Genomic DNA, 14,971 nt, shown 5'->3' with positions numbered 1-14,971 from the left:
CTGAAAAAAAACCTCTTGAAAACTACAAAGGCCCAGCATCATGACAAGCTATGCTTACACTCCCCAAACATAAGAGATATATTGATATATATAGTTTAGAAAAGCAGAAGCAGGAATGATGGAGCATAGCCTAGGAACTACTACTGTAAAACGGACCTTTAAACATGGCCATATAGCCCGAAAAAACCTACAACAACTCAGACCTTTAAATGTTTCTCACTAGTGGGAGTGGAATATGGACAGGGAATGATGTAAAAAATTAAATTATGCCATAATCAGAACCTAAAAGATAATCTGTGGGAGGATTACATTGACAGAACTGTTCGATGTCTCTTATAAATCAAGTCACAGTTGTTGAAATTCTTCATGTTTCCAACATGTTTGGGTTCTCAGAGGTTTGAATTATCTCTTACAAACCATTTCACTTATTTTTCAGAAATACCACTGCATCTGTGATGGTACAGCATGAAACAATTGCGGAGGGAGTGGTACCTGTGAATGAGAAAAAATCACAACCTCTGAGGATGCTTGCCATAGATGTAGACAAAACGTCAGGAGAGAATGTCTCTAGAAAATGGCCATATAGCCCGAAAAACCTACAACAACCCAATGAGAAAAATTCATTGGATTTAAATATTAACACTGAAAATCAGAAAGTTGAAGGCATTGATTTGCCAGTTACTTCTATGACATCTGATATTCTTCAGCATGATATGCAAAAACATTTAAACACTAGCTCATGCATGGATAACTTGCCATTGCTCTCTAAATCTTCATGTGTCTCTCAAGAGATATGCATTTCACAATCACCTTCTTCAAGCATTTCAAGTTGTACTGTATCATCTAGTTTGACTTTTATAAATAACTTTCTTTTAAAGCAAGACCCAGAGACAAGGGTCTTAACACTCGTACCGGTACAGATCGCTGTTTCAGAGCAAATACCAAACCAACCCCTCCATTCACGGACAGCTTACAGTTGTTCTAGTTTACATGTCCTCCTTTCAGATTCGATTGTGAGCTATGCTGCTGATAAGACCCTGCAGCAGAAATCATCTCTGAACCATCTGAGAAATTGCAAGCCTACGAATGTACAAAATGAATTTTGGGACATGAAAGCCCAGATTAACAGTTTGCCCCCAGCAACCATTAATAAAGAGACTCAGATGAAGTGTTTTGAAAAGGCTGCATTGCACATGATTAACACTGAGCCTGATACAACTGCAGAGAGCAATGGCTCCTTATCAGATCACACATCACATATCTACATGGATCGGAAAATGGCTTCTCCAGTCATGGTTGGAACCTCGTATCCAAATAATGGAATAAATGAACCTATCTTGAAGAACATAGTACATCTCATCCAAGAAGAGCTTCCGCTTAATACATCCTGGGAGAATACGGATAAAATTGTGGCTATAGGTATGCAAAAATACAATATATCAAGATTCATTGACAGACTGTAACTTAAGGTATATGGTAATTTGTTTTAATTATATTTGACATAATTAACCCTTTATACTTTTGGGCTTAAATCCCGTTGTTAGCATCAAGAATTGAACATCGAATCAATTAAATTTGCCTAAGAGTTGACTTATCAAGTTCTCATTAATTGAGGGCCCTTCCAGACCAGCCCTTTATCGCAGAATGTGATCCCAGGTTTTCTGTTTATACCAGATTATCTGGCAGTACAGAGTTGCATAATCCAGTTTAAAGCCGAAAACCTGGGATCAGATCCTGGGATATAGGGCCTGTCTGGAACTGAACTGGATTATATGGCAGTGTAGACTCATATAATCCAGTTTGAATCAGATAGCGCTGATTATCCGATTTGATAATCTGGATTATATGGCAGTGTTGATAGGGCTTGTGTGTACGATGGATTTAAGTTTCCAAAATCTTTTTTATAGAAGGAAAAGTTTCTCTGGGTCCATTCCTATAATTCTATGCAGGATATCTATATCTATACATATTCTCATTTTAGTTATCCGTTCATTTTCTCCAAAATAAATTTGAGCAATTTTGCCCAAACATAAAAGAGATTAGTAGTGTGTGTGTGTTTTCTTTCTTTTTTAAAAAAGAAATTTAATTTACTGTTCTCTTTCCTAAACCAGGTAAATATATTATTGGTATAAAGGATCTGCAATATAACACCTTTTGTACTGCAGTCTCTGAAAAATTTTGTGAGTTTAATTGGAAAGAAAAATTACTAGCAAACCTTTATGATGCAGCAAATGATAGATCTTCTCTGTCTATAAAGTAAGTGATTCCAAACATCATTAAATGTTCTTTCTGATTTTAGGCACTAGCAACTTCTTTTTGATCTCAGATACAACTAGACATGAATAATGTAGCAGAGATGTTTGGGATTTCTTCTCCTCTGCCTGCAAGAACAAATACGAATCCTGCTTCCTGATATATTGAGTTTACACATCCATGATATTATATGTTCTCTTATCTCAATAGAGTTCTTAATAGCACAGCAGGGATTGCCTCATTTTATATAGGGAGGAAAGCATTGGTCTAAGGTTCTTAACCAGTGGACCGCTCATATTTTAGCATGGCTTCACAATCTAGTTTCTGGATTTGTAACTGTTAATGTAAGATTAGTGTAATGTGAATGTTTAAATGTAATTTTGTTCAGTGCCTGTGAATGTAACCTGATTGCATTAGCAGAGAGTGTATTGACTCTGAAAGGGTTAATCAGTCAAGCCTCAAATGAGCTGTGAAGTTGTGACCCTGAGTGTGCCTGGAATGTGTAGGGAGGATCCAGAGATAAGATTTCGTTCATCCTTCTTACTTCAATGCTTTTGTCTTGTTTCTGTCTTCTTGGTTGGGTGTCAATGCGAGTGTGTGCTGTATATTTGCTCTACTCAGTAAAGCTATGTTTGCTTTTACTGAAGTCTCAAAGTGTCCATTCTTCTAAGTTTCAAAGCTTCTGTCACACTCTGACAGTATAAATATTTTATACAGTAACTGCAACATAATATGCCTTCTTTTTTTATTACTTCCCCTATTTAATTAGGTTTTTAAAACCACCAGTTCTGGGACCTGAATTTGTAACCTTTAGATTTCAGTCAAGACATTGAAACTTCACACCTTGGGGAAGCCATTCAACAGGAAAGGATTTTAGCATTTAGGAATTGTGCAGAATTTTAAATTGGCTGTGATGTATGTATGTGGACATAAACATTGATGCTGCTAAGGCCGTGAGAAGCTATAAAACAGTCAGGAATTGCAACTTGTAAAATCATAAGTGGAGCCTACTCTTCACACTATGCAATTTGCTCTCTGTGGGGTAGTTGAATATTAACTAAAGTTATTTGCCTTTTACCTTTAGCATGAAGTGCAAGGAAGGCTCAATTCCATAGCAACTTATATTATAGAATACCTTGTGCTTACATTGTATAGTGTGATAGGCAGAAGAGTATAATACAGATTACAGGCAACTGTTGACACAAGGTATTTTCATACATTACAGAAGAGGGTTATTAACCTTTCATAGTGTTAATGTAGTCAGTGAATGTAATGTAGATAGAACTAAAAATGTGTGGGGAATTGACTCTTGAGGGGAAAAGCTTGGAAGGATTATACTGCCTATCCAAAACACACCTGTACACAATCTCCGTAGTATCTTGCTTTTTCATTCTGCATTCTAGTGAACTAGTTTTTAAACATTCTATCTTAAGGGAGCTTTTCCCACATCTGTCTGCTACAGAATTATTATCACATTGCTTCCTACTCTCTGAGCCACATGCTAAATTGGTCTGTGAGATGTGGTGGTCCATCGAAGTGAACACAAACTTGGAATATGCTTAATACCCACTTTGTTGTTAGGCACTTCAGCAAAATAGTAATAGTGGTAATCCAGGAAACCTTTTTCTATCATTTCTTCTTTTGTGTTTTGAGAAGTTCTTCATGAATTTCTGAGCAATTTCCTGGAATACTTTTTGAAAGCCATTACTCTAGTAAATAGTGATTTTGATAGGCAAGAGGAAACTTCTATTTCTGCCAAATAATAAATAAATAATATACTTTATTTATATTTCACCCTTTTCCCCATGGGGACTCAGATCAGATTACAGTATAAACAGATACCGGCAAACATTCAATGCTTTGTTATAATACAATGAGACACACAAACACAAACAAAGGCAAATGCTTCTCCTTTCATTTCCGGCTTTGGAGTCAGCGATCTTCTCTGGCTCTGGGGGAGGTGCTGTTCTCCATTTCCAAGCCGAGGAGCTTCTGATCGTGTCACCTTCTGGTTGTGTGATTGGCATGACTTCTTGGAGTGTCTTATGCCTTTCCCGCCGAAGCAGTACCTATTTATTCACATTTGCATATTTTCAAATTGCTAGGTTGGCAGGAGCTGTGATGAGGTGAGTAGGAGCTCACCTCATCACATGGATTTGAATTGCCAACCTTCAGATCAGCAATTCGTTAGCACAAGGGTTTAACCCATTGTGCCACTGCGGCCCCTATTTCCTTGTCTGTATTCATTTTAACTTTTCCTTTGGCACAAAGGTTTGAACTCTTGTTTACTCCATCAGTCCACATAACCATTTATGGGGTATATGGTATCTGCATTCTTCATTAGCATCTCTTTAATTCTCCTGAGAATTGTATCAGGATACCCAACGTACTCAGAAGATGAGACCTATTTATATGATGACATCAAGCCATAGAAGCCAGAAGCTTTAGTATGCCATTCTCTGGACTCATCATTCATATAACTATCTCCTGTTAAAATTTTGTCCTCTTATCACAACTAATTTTTAAATATTATTTTAAATTAAAAATTGGAACCATGTGTATATATCGCAAACTTCCCCACAAGAAATATTTCATTTATAAATTTTAAAAATGTTATTATTTCTTTTCCCTTCTTTCTGCTTGCTTTTCAGAATGGATGAAACAAAACGTCATAGTGATATATTTCAAGGCCAAAAAACCTCTAAGAGCTTTCTGAATACCAGTGAAGAAACAAATGGTAAGCAAAGGCTAATGAGAATGTTTTCTGCTGTGGATAATAAGACCACAAGGTGTTAGCCTTAAATTATTGGTCCAAGTTGACGACTTTCTTGGCTTAAACTGTTTTGATGAACTCATATCTGTCAACATTTCACTGATGGAAACTGGGCCAGTCAATGGGTAGCCAAGATGTCAAAAGACAGGGCCTGCAGCAGTTTGCTTTTGCTTAAACCAACTGGGAATGTCAAGATCTTGCCCTCCCCTCTCGTTTTCTCTCCTGCACTTTTAACTCAGTTTGCATCAACTGAAGCAAAAGGAAAGTGAGAGGATGAGAGAGAAACTGAAACATTTTAAAAGCAGCTGAAAATGTAGGATAGTAGAGGGTCAACTGGGAAAGGTATACGAACTGGACAGCTAATGAGAGCTTTACACTCTGCAGGAGGCATAACATAAAAGTTATAGTGACTATAAGCTTTCTATAAGAATAGAGTTTTGTATTCTTTTCCAAAAGAGAGGACAGCAGAATAACTTTAACCTTCATTGGGAAAAGCTATTCCATAATACCTTTCTTTCTTCCATTGTAAGATGCTATTGATTGTGAGATGCACCCTAATTTCAGTACCACCACCACCAACAAAAATATATAAGATACAACTGTAATTCTAAGAAGCATCCAATTTTTCATAATGGAAAAAGTGGGTTTTAAAATTGGAGAAATACAGTGTTTGTGGATCTGCACTTCAGAGATTTGTAAGATGTTCTTTGTGAAGTGTATCTTAGAAACCATCCACAGTGCAGTATTATAGCAATTCAATATTACTTTAACTTTAGCTTAATCCTATGGAAGCTGGAAATGTGTATTTTGTTGTGGTTCCAGAGCACTATGATGGTATGGGATAAATATTTCACAAAACTACACATCCGAGAACTCCATAGCATTGAGCAGTTAATGTAATGGCAAACTGCTATAATTCTTCAGTGTGGCTACAGTCATGCTGAACATAAAATAATATAACAAAAATGAATCCTAATCTTACATGTTTCCAGCTGTTGGAGTTCAACCTGTGATTGTGTCTAATGATCAGGGTACTCTGGATGTTGGGAATGACAATGATGTTTCTAATGATCAGGTTGCTTTAGATCAGTGTTTCTCAACCTTCCTAATTCTGCGACCCCTTAATACAGTTCATCAAGCTGTGGTGACCCCCAACCATAAAATTATTTTCATTGTTACTTCATAATTGTAATTTTGCTACTGTTATGAATTGTAATGTAACTATCTGATATGCAGGATGTGTTTTCATTCACTGGACCAAATTTGGCACAAACACCCAATACACCCAAATTTGAATACTCGTGGGGTTAGGGGAGGGGAGGGGTTGGTTTTTTCATTTGAGAGTTGTAGTTGCTGGGATTTATAGTTCATCTACAATCAAAGAGCATTCTGAACTCCACCAATGATAGAACTGAACCAATCTTGGCACACAGAACTCCCATGACCAACAGAAAATACTGGAAGGGTTTGGTGGGCATTGACCTTGAGTTTTGGAGTTGTAGTTCACTTACATCCATAGAGCACTGTGGACTCAATGATGGATCTGGACCAAACTTGGCACGAATACTCAATATGCCCCAATGTGAACACTGGCGTAGTTTGGGGAAAATAGACCTTGACATTTGGGAGTTGTAGTTGCTGGGATTTATGGTTCTCCTACAATCAAAAAGCATTCTGAACTCCACCAACAATAAAATTGGACCTAACTTTCCACACAGGACCCATATGACCAACAGAAAATACTGTGTTCTGATGGTCTTTGGTGACCCCTCTGACACCCTCTCGCGACCCCCCCCCAGGGGTCCTGACCCCCAGGTTGAGAAACACTGCTTTAGATGCAGAGAGTGACAATGGTGTCTTAAATTGTCTTTTCTGATGAGAATGATCCTGAAGAGTTTGGGGATGATGGTATGGTCCCTGGAAGAGGGCCTGAATTGCTACCAGAGAATTCCCAGGATGTTGAGCTTGAGAAAAGCTTGGCACCTGGCCCAGCTGCAGCAATTAATGAGCCAGTAGATAGAAGACATATTTTCAGTCAGTGCAGGCAAACAAACCAATCTCTCCAGCGTTCTGCCATACTGAGAGATAACAGAATCAAGGCTGAAATGAAATCTGTTCCTGGCCGCTTGGGACATAGAATAGATTAGGGGATTCGTGCCAAGCACAGAATCAATAGTCAGACGAAGCAACATTAGAAATGAGTCAAGACGTCTTTCCTGGTCCTTGGAAGCTTTGCCTTGGATAGATTCATGTGTTAATGCCTTGTTTGATTTCATGATTTAAATTTTGGGGTTTTACCTTGGAAGTTTCTGTATTTATTTTTCATGAACTCTAATGGACTAATTTCCTGGACTGTCTGTTTCTGCTTATCTTTCTACCTAATTGGATCTACCTATTTTATGGAGTGGTTTTTTTTTTTACTTCTACTTGCATTTTTACTCAGTTGTGTGGTGTTTTAAAAATCAGAGGGCTTTCCTGGCCTGGAGTGCAACACCAGCTGTGAAAACTTGCAAAATCTAGGTTATATTTTTTAAAAATATGAATGCTCATTCATATACAATTTGACAGTTATTGCCATTTATAGATCACAATGCCATTCAACATATTATCTTTTCCACCACCACTTTACTGATTTTTATTTTGTTCTTTTTGGTTTAGTTTCTGTTTCCGATGACTTTCCACAAGATAATGCTGAAAAAGAAGTCAGAACAGAAATGGAGGAAGAATGTTTGCAGACCAATACAACCTACTTCAGTCCAGATTTTCCAGAAGAGGTTCAAAGCCAAGAAGAACTTTTCATACTCAAAGAGGAAGATATTTACACTGGTTCACCCTGCTTGTCTGAACTCAATGGGTTTTGTCCTGGTTGGAGAAGCGCATTCTATGGATCAGAATGTTTTAGTTTGGAAGTTCATGACTACATTAGAAAACTTGGAAAGCGGAGGGACAGTGGAACTCAAAATATAGGTGCTAAGATAGTGGTAGGTATACACATGCAGCTCTTGATACTTTCAAAACTAAAGTAATGCCATCACATATGCTTGCTATTGGTTGCTTTTAAGGCATTAGATGTCCTCTTCCATTACCTTCAATCGTTTGGCATTTAGCTTCACTAAAAGCCACAGTTCCACCTTTTCCAAGACCCATTTGTGATGCAGATAGGGGCAAGTATAGAATGTGTAGTCTGGTGCATCAACTCTGTATGATGAACAAAGTTGTTGTAGGGAATGTTTGGTCCCTACTTAATGCTAAATAGTGAAGGAGGAGTAATACAGCCTACCACACCTGGCATTGGTTGGCAGTCCCTTAGCCAAATGGAGTAGGTCCTTGAGATCTGATGGGGTTTGGTTCCAGATTTTCTCTCCCCAATGTACCGCACACAGTGGATACCAAAATCCTTGGATATGACCGCTGTACTTACCAGGGCTGTGGTAAACCAAGATTAGATACGATCTGGGTTGTTGTAGGTTTTTTGGGCTGCATGGCCATGTTCTAGAAGCATTCTCTCCTGACATTTCACCTGCATCTATAGCAGGCATCTTCAGAGGTTGTGAGGACTTCACAATCTCTGAGGATGCCTGCCATAGATGCAGGCAAAACATCAGGAGAGAATGCGTCTAGAACATGTCCATACAGCCTGAAAAACCTACAACAACCCAGTGATTCTGGCCATGAAAGCCTTTGACAATACTTAGATAGGATCTGCTGCCTTTAGGATATTTAACCTTGGTGGCACGGTGGGTTAAACCCCTGTGCTGGCAGGACTGAAGATCGACAGGTCGCAGGTTCGAATCCGGGGAGAGGCGGATGAGCTCCCTCTATCAGCTCCCGCTCCTCGTGCGGGGACATGAGAGAAGCCTCCCAAAAGGATGATAAAAACATCAAATCATCCAGGTGTCCCCTGGGCAACGTCCTTACAGACGGCCCATTCTCTCACACCAGAAGCGACTTGCAGTTTCTCAAGTCGCTCCTGACACGACCAAAAAAGGATATTTATGGGGGGCACAAGAGAAACAAGCAGCTGTTTGTGGGAAGGAAGGTTTTGAGTGTATTCCAACACTGCCTATTGATCCTAATTCATCACTGACAGTCTTTGCTATGCATTAAAAAGAAAGCAAAAAAGCACTTACGAAGGCAAGCAACAAAAACACATTCTTTTGTGTATGAAAAAATGTCCCATGATAGTTGGGATGCAAATATTTATAACAAGCCCACCTTTTTCTTAGGTATCGTTATAAATATTTTAACATGCTGATTTTCTACCCTTGTTGAGGTTGGTTTCAGCAGACATTGAAGATTCCCTGCAACAAACTATACACTTGGCAATATTATTGGAGCTTTTGTTAAACATTGAATGCAGAATGTTAAAAAGTTAAAAATTGTAAGTTTTAGACATGTGCTAAAATTACTTCAACTAGCTGTTATTTCTGATGGGCATAACATGGTTTTGGCCCAATAGCCATGGTGTTTGGATGGATAAAGAACAATATATCTATACACATCCTATTCATTACATGTCTGGTCTGGATGAAGGCACAATGAAAGCAGTTTCCTGTGCTTTCTGAACAAGGCTGCTGTGGTTTAAGGAGTTTCTCTGAACCATGATGGAGTGATTATAACTTTCTTTGCAGCAGATGCTGAAAATCACTGTTACTATATTAGGATGTCATGGACCATAGGATGGTGATGAGCTCTGGGAATACTGCATTTCCCTTTTCTGAATAGCTTAATTGGACTGAAATTAAGATGCTTTAACTAGGCCTATATGTATAACCATAGGAAGCAGCCAGAAAAAATGTGGCAGCATAGTTTTATATATCATTTTGAAATAAGATAAAGAGTAGTAAACGGTATTTATAGGCAACTTTGTAGATTTAGTGTTCGATGGTAATTCTTCCTCCTTTTCATCCTCCCTCTAATAAAAAGGATGGCATAATATATTATTTTTCCTCCCCTTTCCTCCTCCCACCAGGAACTTGAACAGCAGATAATGATTGAAACAAAAAATTATAGTAAGAGTAGAAGATTTTACTACAGGCTGCTACATAAAGATTGGAGGAGGAGAGGTATGTTTCCACTGCTCAGACTTCAGAGCTACTGTATATCAATTGTGCTGGTACAACCAATGGGTTCTCATTGCATTTTTTAAATCTTGAGGTGTTGAAGTGAAAACTATGTTGCCTAAACTGAGGAGGCAATTAGAAGAAACAAGATCAAGGGCCCATTTTCTTGAACTGGCAAAGAAGTATCTACAGGTAATTCTTTGATTTGTTGATTTTTTAAAAAATGGAAATCAGTATCTTTGCAAATGTAAATAGAATCTTTAATTTATGTGATACTTCAAAATTCAGACATTTACACGACAATTTTATTTTATTTATCGCGTCAGAAGTGATTTGAAGATACAGTTATCATGTATTTAAACCCATAAAGTTAAAAACTTGGCATTATACTAAATGTACTTTGACCAGAAGATGGCTGCTTGGAGTGCCTCTGGTGTTGCTGCAAAGAAGGTCCTCCATTGTGCATGTGGCAGGGCTCAGGCTGCATTGTACTAAGTGGTCTGTGGTTTGCTCTTCTCCACACTCATATGTCATGGACTCCACTTTATAGCCACATTTCTTAAGATTGGCTCTGCATCTCATGGTGCCAGAGCACAGTCTGTTCAGTGCCTTCCAATCTTCTATGTGCCCAGGAAGCAGTCTCACATCTGGTATCAGACACTCATTGAGGTTCCATGTTTTTGCCTGCCACTTTTGGATTCTCACTTGCTGAGGTGTTCCTGCAAGTTTCTCTATAGATCTTAGAAAGCTGTTTCTTGATATAAGGCATTGGTTTGCTGACTGATATCTGAACAGAGGATTAGCTGGAGATGTCACTGCCTTGATCCTTTCATAGTTGGCTGCTACTTCCCGGCGGATGTCAGGTGGTGCAATACCAGCTAAACAGTATAATTTCTCCAGTGGTGTAGGGTGTAGACATCCTGTGATAATGCGGCATGTCTCATTAAGAGCCACATCCACTGTTTTAATGTGGTGAGATGTATTCCACGCTGGGCACGTGTATTCAGCAGCAGGGTAGCAAAGCACAAGGGCAAATGTCTTCACTGTGTCTGGTTGTGATTCCCAGATTGTGCCAGTTAGCTTTCGTATGATATTATTTCTAGTGTGACAATGTCCAAAGTAGTAATATATTTCCCTAGCTAAGAGTGGGGACTGGGATATTTTTTTTTTCAATATTTCTCCATGCCCGTATACCATTTCTACCATGCAGTGCCTTAAGTTGAAAAATACAGTTGAACCTGGCCTGCTCCTTGTGATTTTGTTTGATTTTTTATTGTATTATTTTGCTATATTTTATGCTTGTCTTATTTTATTTTATTTTATTTTATTATGATATTGCCTTATGTTTTTTGTTACTGTATTGTAATGCATTCCTAGGCTTGGCCTCATGTAAGCCGACCCGAGTCCCATTTGGGGAGATGGTGGCGGGGTATAAATAAAGATTATTATTATTATTATTATTATTATTATTATTATTATATTTTCAGATTGTGTGATTTCAAGTAATGATTTAATTGATATGTTTTATCTATGTGATTTTTAAATCGTATGTTGTTTATTTTTATATGTATTCAAGGTATCAAATTGTGCCTTTGTTGTAAGCCACCCTGAGTCTCTTCAGGGTCAGAAGGGTGGGATATAAATGAGGTAAATAAATAAATATTGTCAAGTTGTGGATTCTGCCATCTATCACCTGATAATATTCGTCACCCCTCAAATAAATTCCCAAAGCAATTCTTGATTTTGCCATTTTATATAAGGGACATCATTGTATTACCCCAATATATATAATGGGACTTGAATATAGTATCCATGGGAGGTCCTAAAACCAAGCCCCAGTGCACACTGTACTACAGTATGTTTCACGGAATTGAGTGTGAGCCTTTGAGAATGAATCCACATAGCCTTGCCATCTCTGTTTCATGGTCGTGTGACTGTGTGTCAGAAGGTTAGACATCTTCCTTGTCTCTTTTTGTTGCAGATAATAAATACAGAAAAATGGGGAATTGAACCATGCAATCTTCTTAAAGTGGTTAACATGGCAAGAAATGAAACACTGGGTATCAGCTCATTGGACAGTATGCTCCTTTTCTATAATATTAATAAAAATCAGTATAATAAATCCCAATATAACAACAGTCAGCCAAGAAATCTACAAGCTGGAACACCACTTGGGCTAATGGCATATCTCTACTCCAGGTACAGCTTAGTCTACAATCTGTGAGAGCTGAAGTCTGCTTTATCCTGCTGCTTCATGGGAATGAAAGGGCATTCTAAACTTATGGTCAGTTCATGTGGTTGATGCTGTGTGGAGAGCAGAGAGAGATCGGGTTAGTTCTTTGGTCCATTGAAACCAGTGTTTTATACACTGACAAGCAACTGATTCCCAGGATATCAGATAGAACCCTCTCTAAGACTCCTTCTGCACTACCATATAATCCACATTTTGTGCTTTGAACTGGATTATATGAATCTACACTGCCATATAATCCAGTTCAAAGTAGATAATCTTGATTTTATATTGCAGTGTAGAAGGGGCCTAGGGGCCCTTCCAGACAAACCCTATATCTCAGGATCTGATTCCAGGTTTTCTATTTATCCCAGATTATTTGGCAGTGAGAACCCATATAATGGGTAAAATGTTAGCCCACCAAATTTCAGAATGTTTAGCTTATCCACAGATTTTTGGGGCAATTTTCAAAGTTTTTATAAACAACATTAAAAAGAACTACAAGAGCTATCTATTTGAATTGTATATACAATGCACATGATAACCAGGGCATCAATCCATGGAAGTTTCAAAAAGATTCACACATCTCTGGATTTTTGAAAGTTTAGACAAAAACAATTTATCCCCCCAAAAAGCGGCAACAGCAATCCCCTTGAATGTCTGTATTTATGACACACAACCACATAAAACTTCATCTTAGCATAGATTTATACTATTACTTACTTACTTTAGTCCTCTTTGCAGATTCAATAATTTTATTTATTATTACCAGACTGACTCTAAACAGCTGGTTGCCATTAGGGCTTTCTGATGCTGAGCATTGTATTCTGGGAAAAGGAGTTTAGGGCAGGGCCTTTTGCATTCTCTCCCACAGGAGGCCTCGCCTTCCCAAACTACATTTCTAAAAATGCTGCTTTCTCAGTCTCTTATTCAAGTTTGCTAGTCCTGCCCCAATGTCTTCCTTATGGCGATTGGTCCAAAGAAAAACAGGATTTATGTCCTCTTGGCTTTACCAATGTTATTTAATGTTTATACTGAAAATTAAACTGACCTTAGAAGGCATCCGAATTTACAGAATCTTAACAAAAATGATTGGTGGGTGTTTCGATTCTTTAATCCCCCCCCCCTCCTCCTAATTCCCTCCTAATATTGATTCGTATGCACAAATTTAATGAATTTCATACGAAATATGAAGAGTAGCGATAATATTGTACACCCCTAGTAATTACCATCTGGGCATCAAACTGGTTTCTGGATTTCCTATGGAATCGGCTGCACAGGGAAGCCACTTCTTCGAATACTTGTTTGAAACTGTATTAAATGGTCAATGTAGTTGAAGCCTCAGTTCCATCTTCTCTTGGACATGAGATTGCCCTTGGAGAGTATTATAGAGGGCCACAGCTAGACTGTTGACTCATGCTGGCTATATAGAGCATGTGAGAACAGTTTTACTGGGTTGTTGTAGGTTTTTTCGCGCTATATGGCCATGTTCTAGAGGAATTCTCTCCTGACGTTTTGGCCTGCATCTATGGCAAGTATCCTCACGTCACTACCTCTGAGGATGCTTGCCATAGATGCAGGCGAAATGTCAGGAGAGAATGGCTCTAGAACATGGCCATATAGCCCCCAAAAAACCCTACAACAACCCAGTGATTCCGGCCATGAAAGCCTTTGACAATACAACAGATTTACTTCTTGCCAAGATAAAGGTCTTTTATTTAGGCAAACATTTGGCAACTGACCAGCTTTTGAGAAAGGTGCTTTAATGAGCTGATGCTTTCAATGTGCTTTTATTTTTTGGAAAAAAACTATAGTTTTTAATACTGTAATTTGATTAATTCTTTTAGCTTTACAATTTCTGTGATTCCTGTGTGTGTTTTATCTGTACATGTTTCAATCTTGTGAGTTGACTTGAGTTTTTTGTCTTGAGGGGCTAAATAAGAAAATAATTGTAATCCCACTGATTTTTTATGCTCCTCTTTTGCAATAAAAGGCTCTGTTTCTTTCTGGAAGTAAAATAGAAAATATGAGAACTCAAGTGACAGGCAGTAATTGAATCCATTCCTTTTGCTTCTTTGTATTTGCTGTGCTTGATTCCAAGACAGCACACTTTAGTTTGCAAAATTGATTTTTCCCCACTCTTGTACTCTGCAGAAATGCATTTTTAGAAGGCTATGTTCAACAGTTCCTCTTCACCTTTCGGTATTTCTGCTCACAAGAAGAACTTTTACAATTTCTTCTTGATAGAATCAGTTTAACTTTACCCAGGTATGTATTAAAGTCGGATTGAAATCAGATACATTTCAGTTTAGTAGTATTGATCTGTCGGTGTCCTGTCTCTGTGGAATTGTAAATTATTGTTTATTTTTTAGACCAAGCATCCATTTGCTTATGTGTGATTTAGGAATGTTATTGTGAATTATAATTCTAAAGTATAAGATATAGTCCTTGACAGAATACTCTCATCTTGAATAAAAATATATGCACATTTCTAAAGGTTTTTTAAAATTAAACTCAAACAACAGAAGATATATATTTATTTTTTGTGTTCTTAAAATGATAAATGATAAGTGATGGACTAGATGAGGGCCAACAAGCTGAGGCTTAATCCAAACAAGACAGAGGTCTCTTTTTTGAGGAAAGCAGGAATTT

The 14,971-nt window shown here is 38.0% G+C and overlaps 1 protein-coding gene across 2 annotated transcripts in view; it reads left to right on the top strand.

Moving 5' to 3' along the window:
- Window positions 1-14,971, top strand: part of KNDC1 (kinase non-catalytic C-lobe domain containing 1) — a 118,897-nt gene that overhangs the window by 83,118 nt on the left and 20,808 nt on the right. For both annotated transcript variants that reach the window (XM_060768688.2, XM_067465753.1), the window contains exons 14-21: window positions 437-1,419; window positions 2,112-2,256; window positions 4,905-4,990; window positions 7,685-8,007; window positions 9,999-10,092; window positions 10,184-10,281; window positions 12,071-12,288; window positions 14,474-14,587. In XM_060768688.2, coding sequence (XP_060624671.2) covers window positions 437-1,419; window positions 2,112-2,256; window positions 4,905-4,990; window positions 7,685-8,007; window positions 9,999-10,092; window positions 10,184-10,281; window positions 12,071-12,288; window positions 14,474-14,587 — 2,061 coding nt within the window. The remainder of the gene's footprint in view (window positions 1-436; window positions 1,420-2,111; window positions 2,257-4,904; window positions 4,991-7,684; window positions 8,008-9,998; window positions 10,093-10,183; window positions 10,282-12,070; window positions 12,289-14,473; window positions 14,588-14,971) is intronic.

This window comes from Anolis sagrei, chromosome 3 (genome assembly GCF_037176765.1).
Source record: "Anolis sagrei isolate rAnoSag1 chromosome 3, rAnoSag1.mat, whole genome shotgun sequence".
NCBI lineage: Eukaryota > Metazoa > Chordata > Lepidosauria > Squamata > Dactyloidae > Anolis > Anolis sagrei.
The sequence above is the reverse complement of the archived record's forward strand: the minus strand, read 5'-3'. Positions and strand labels throughout refer to the sequence as shown.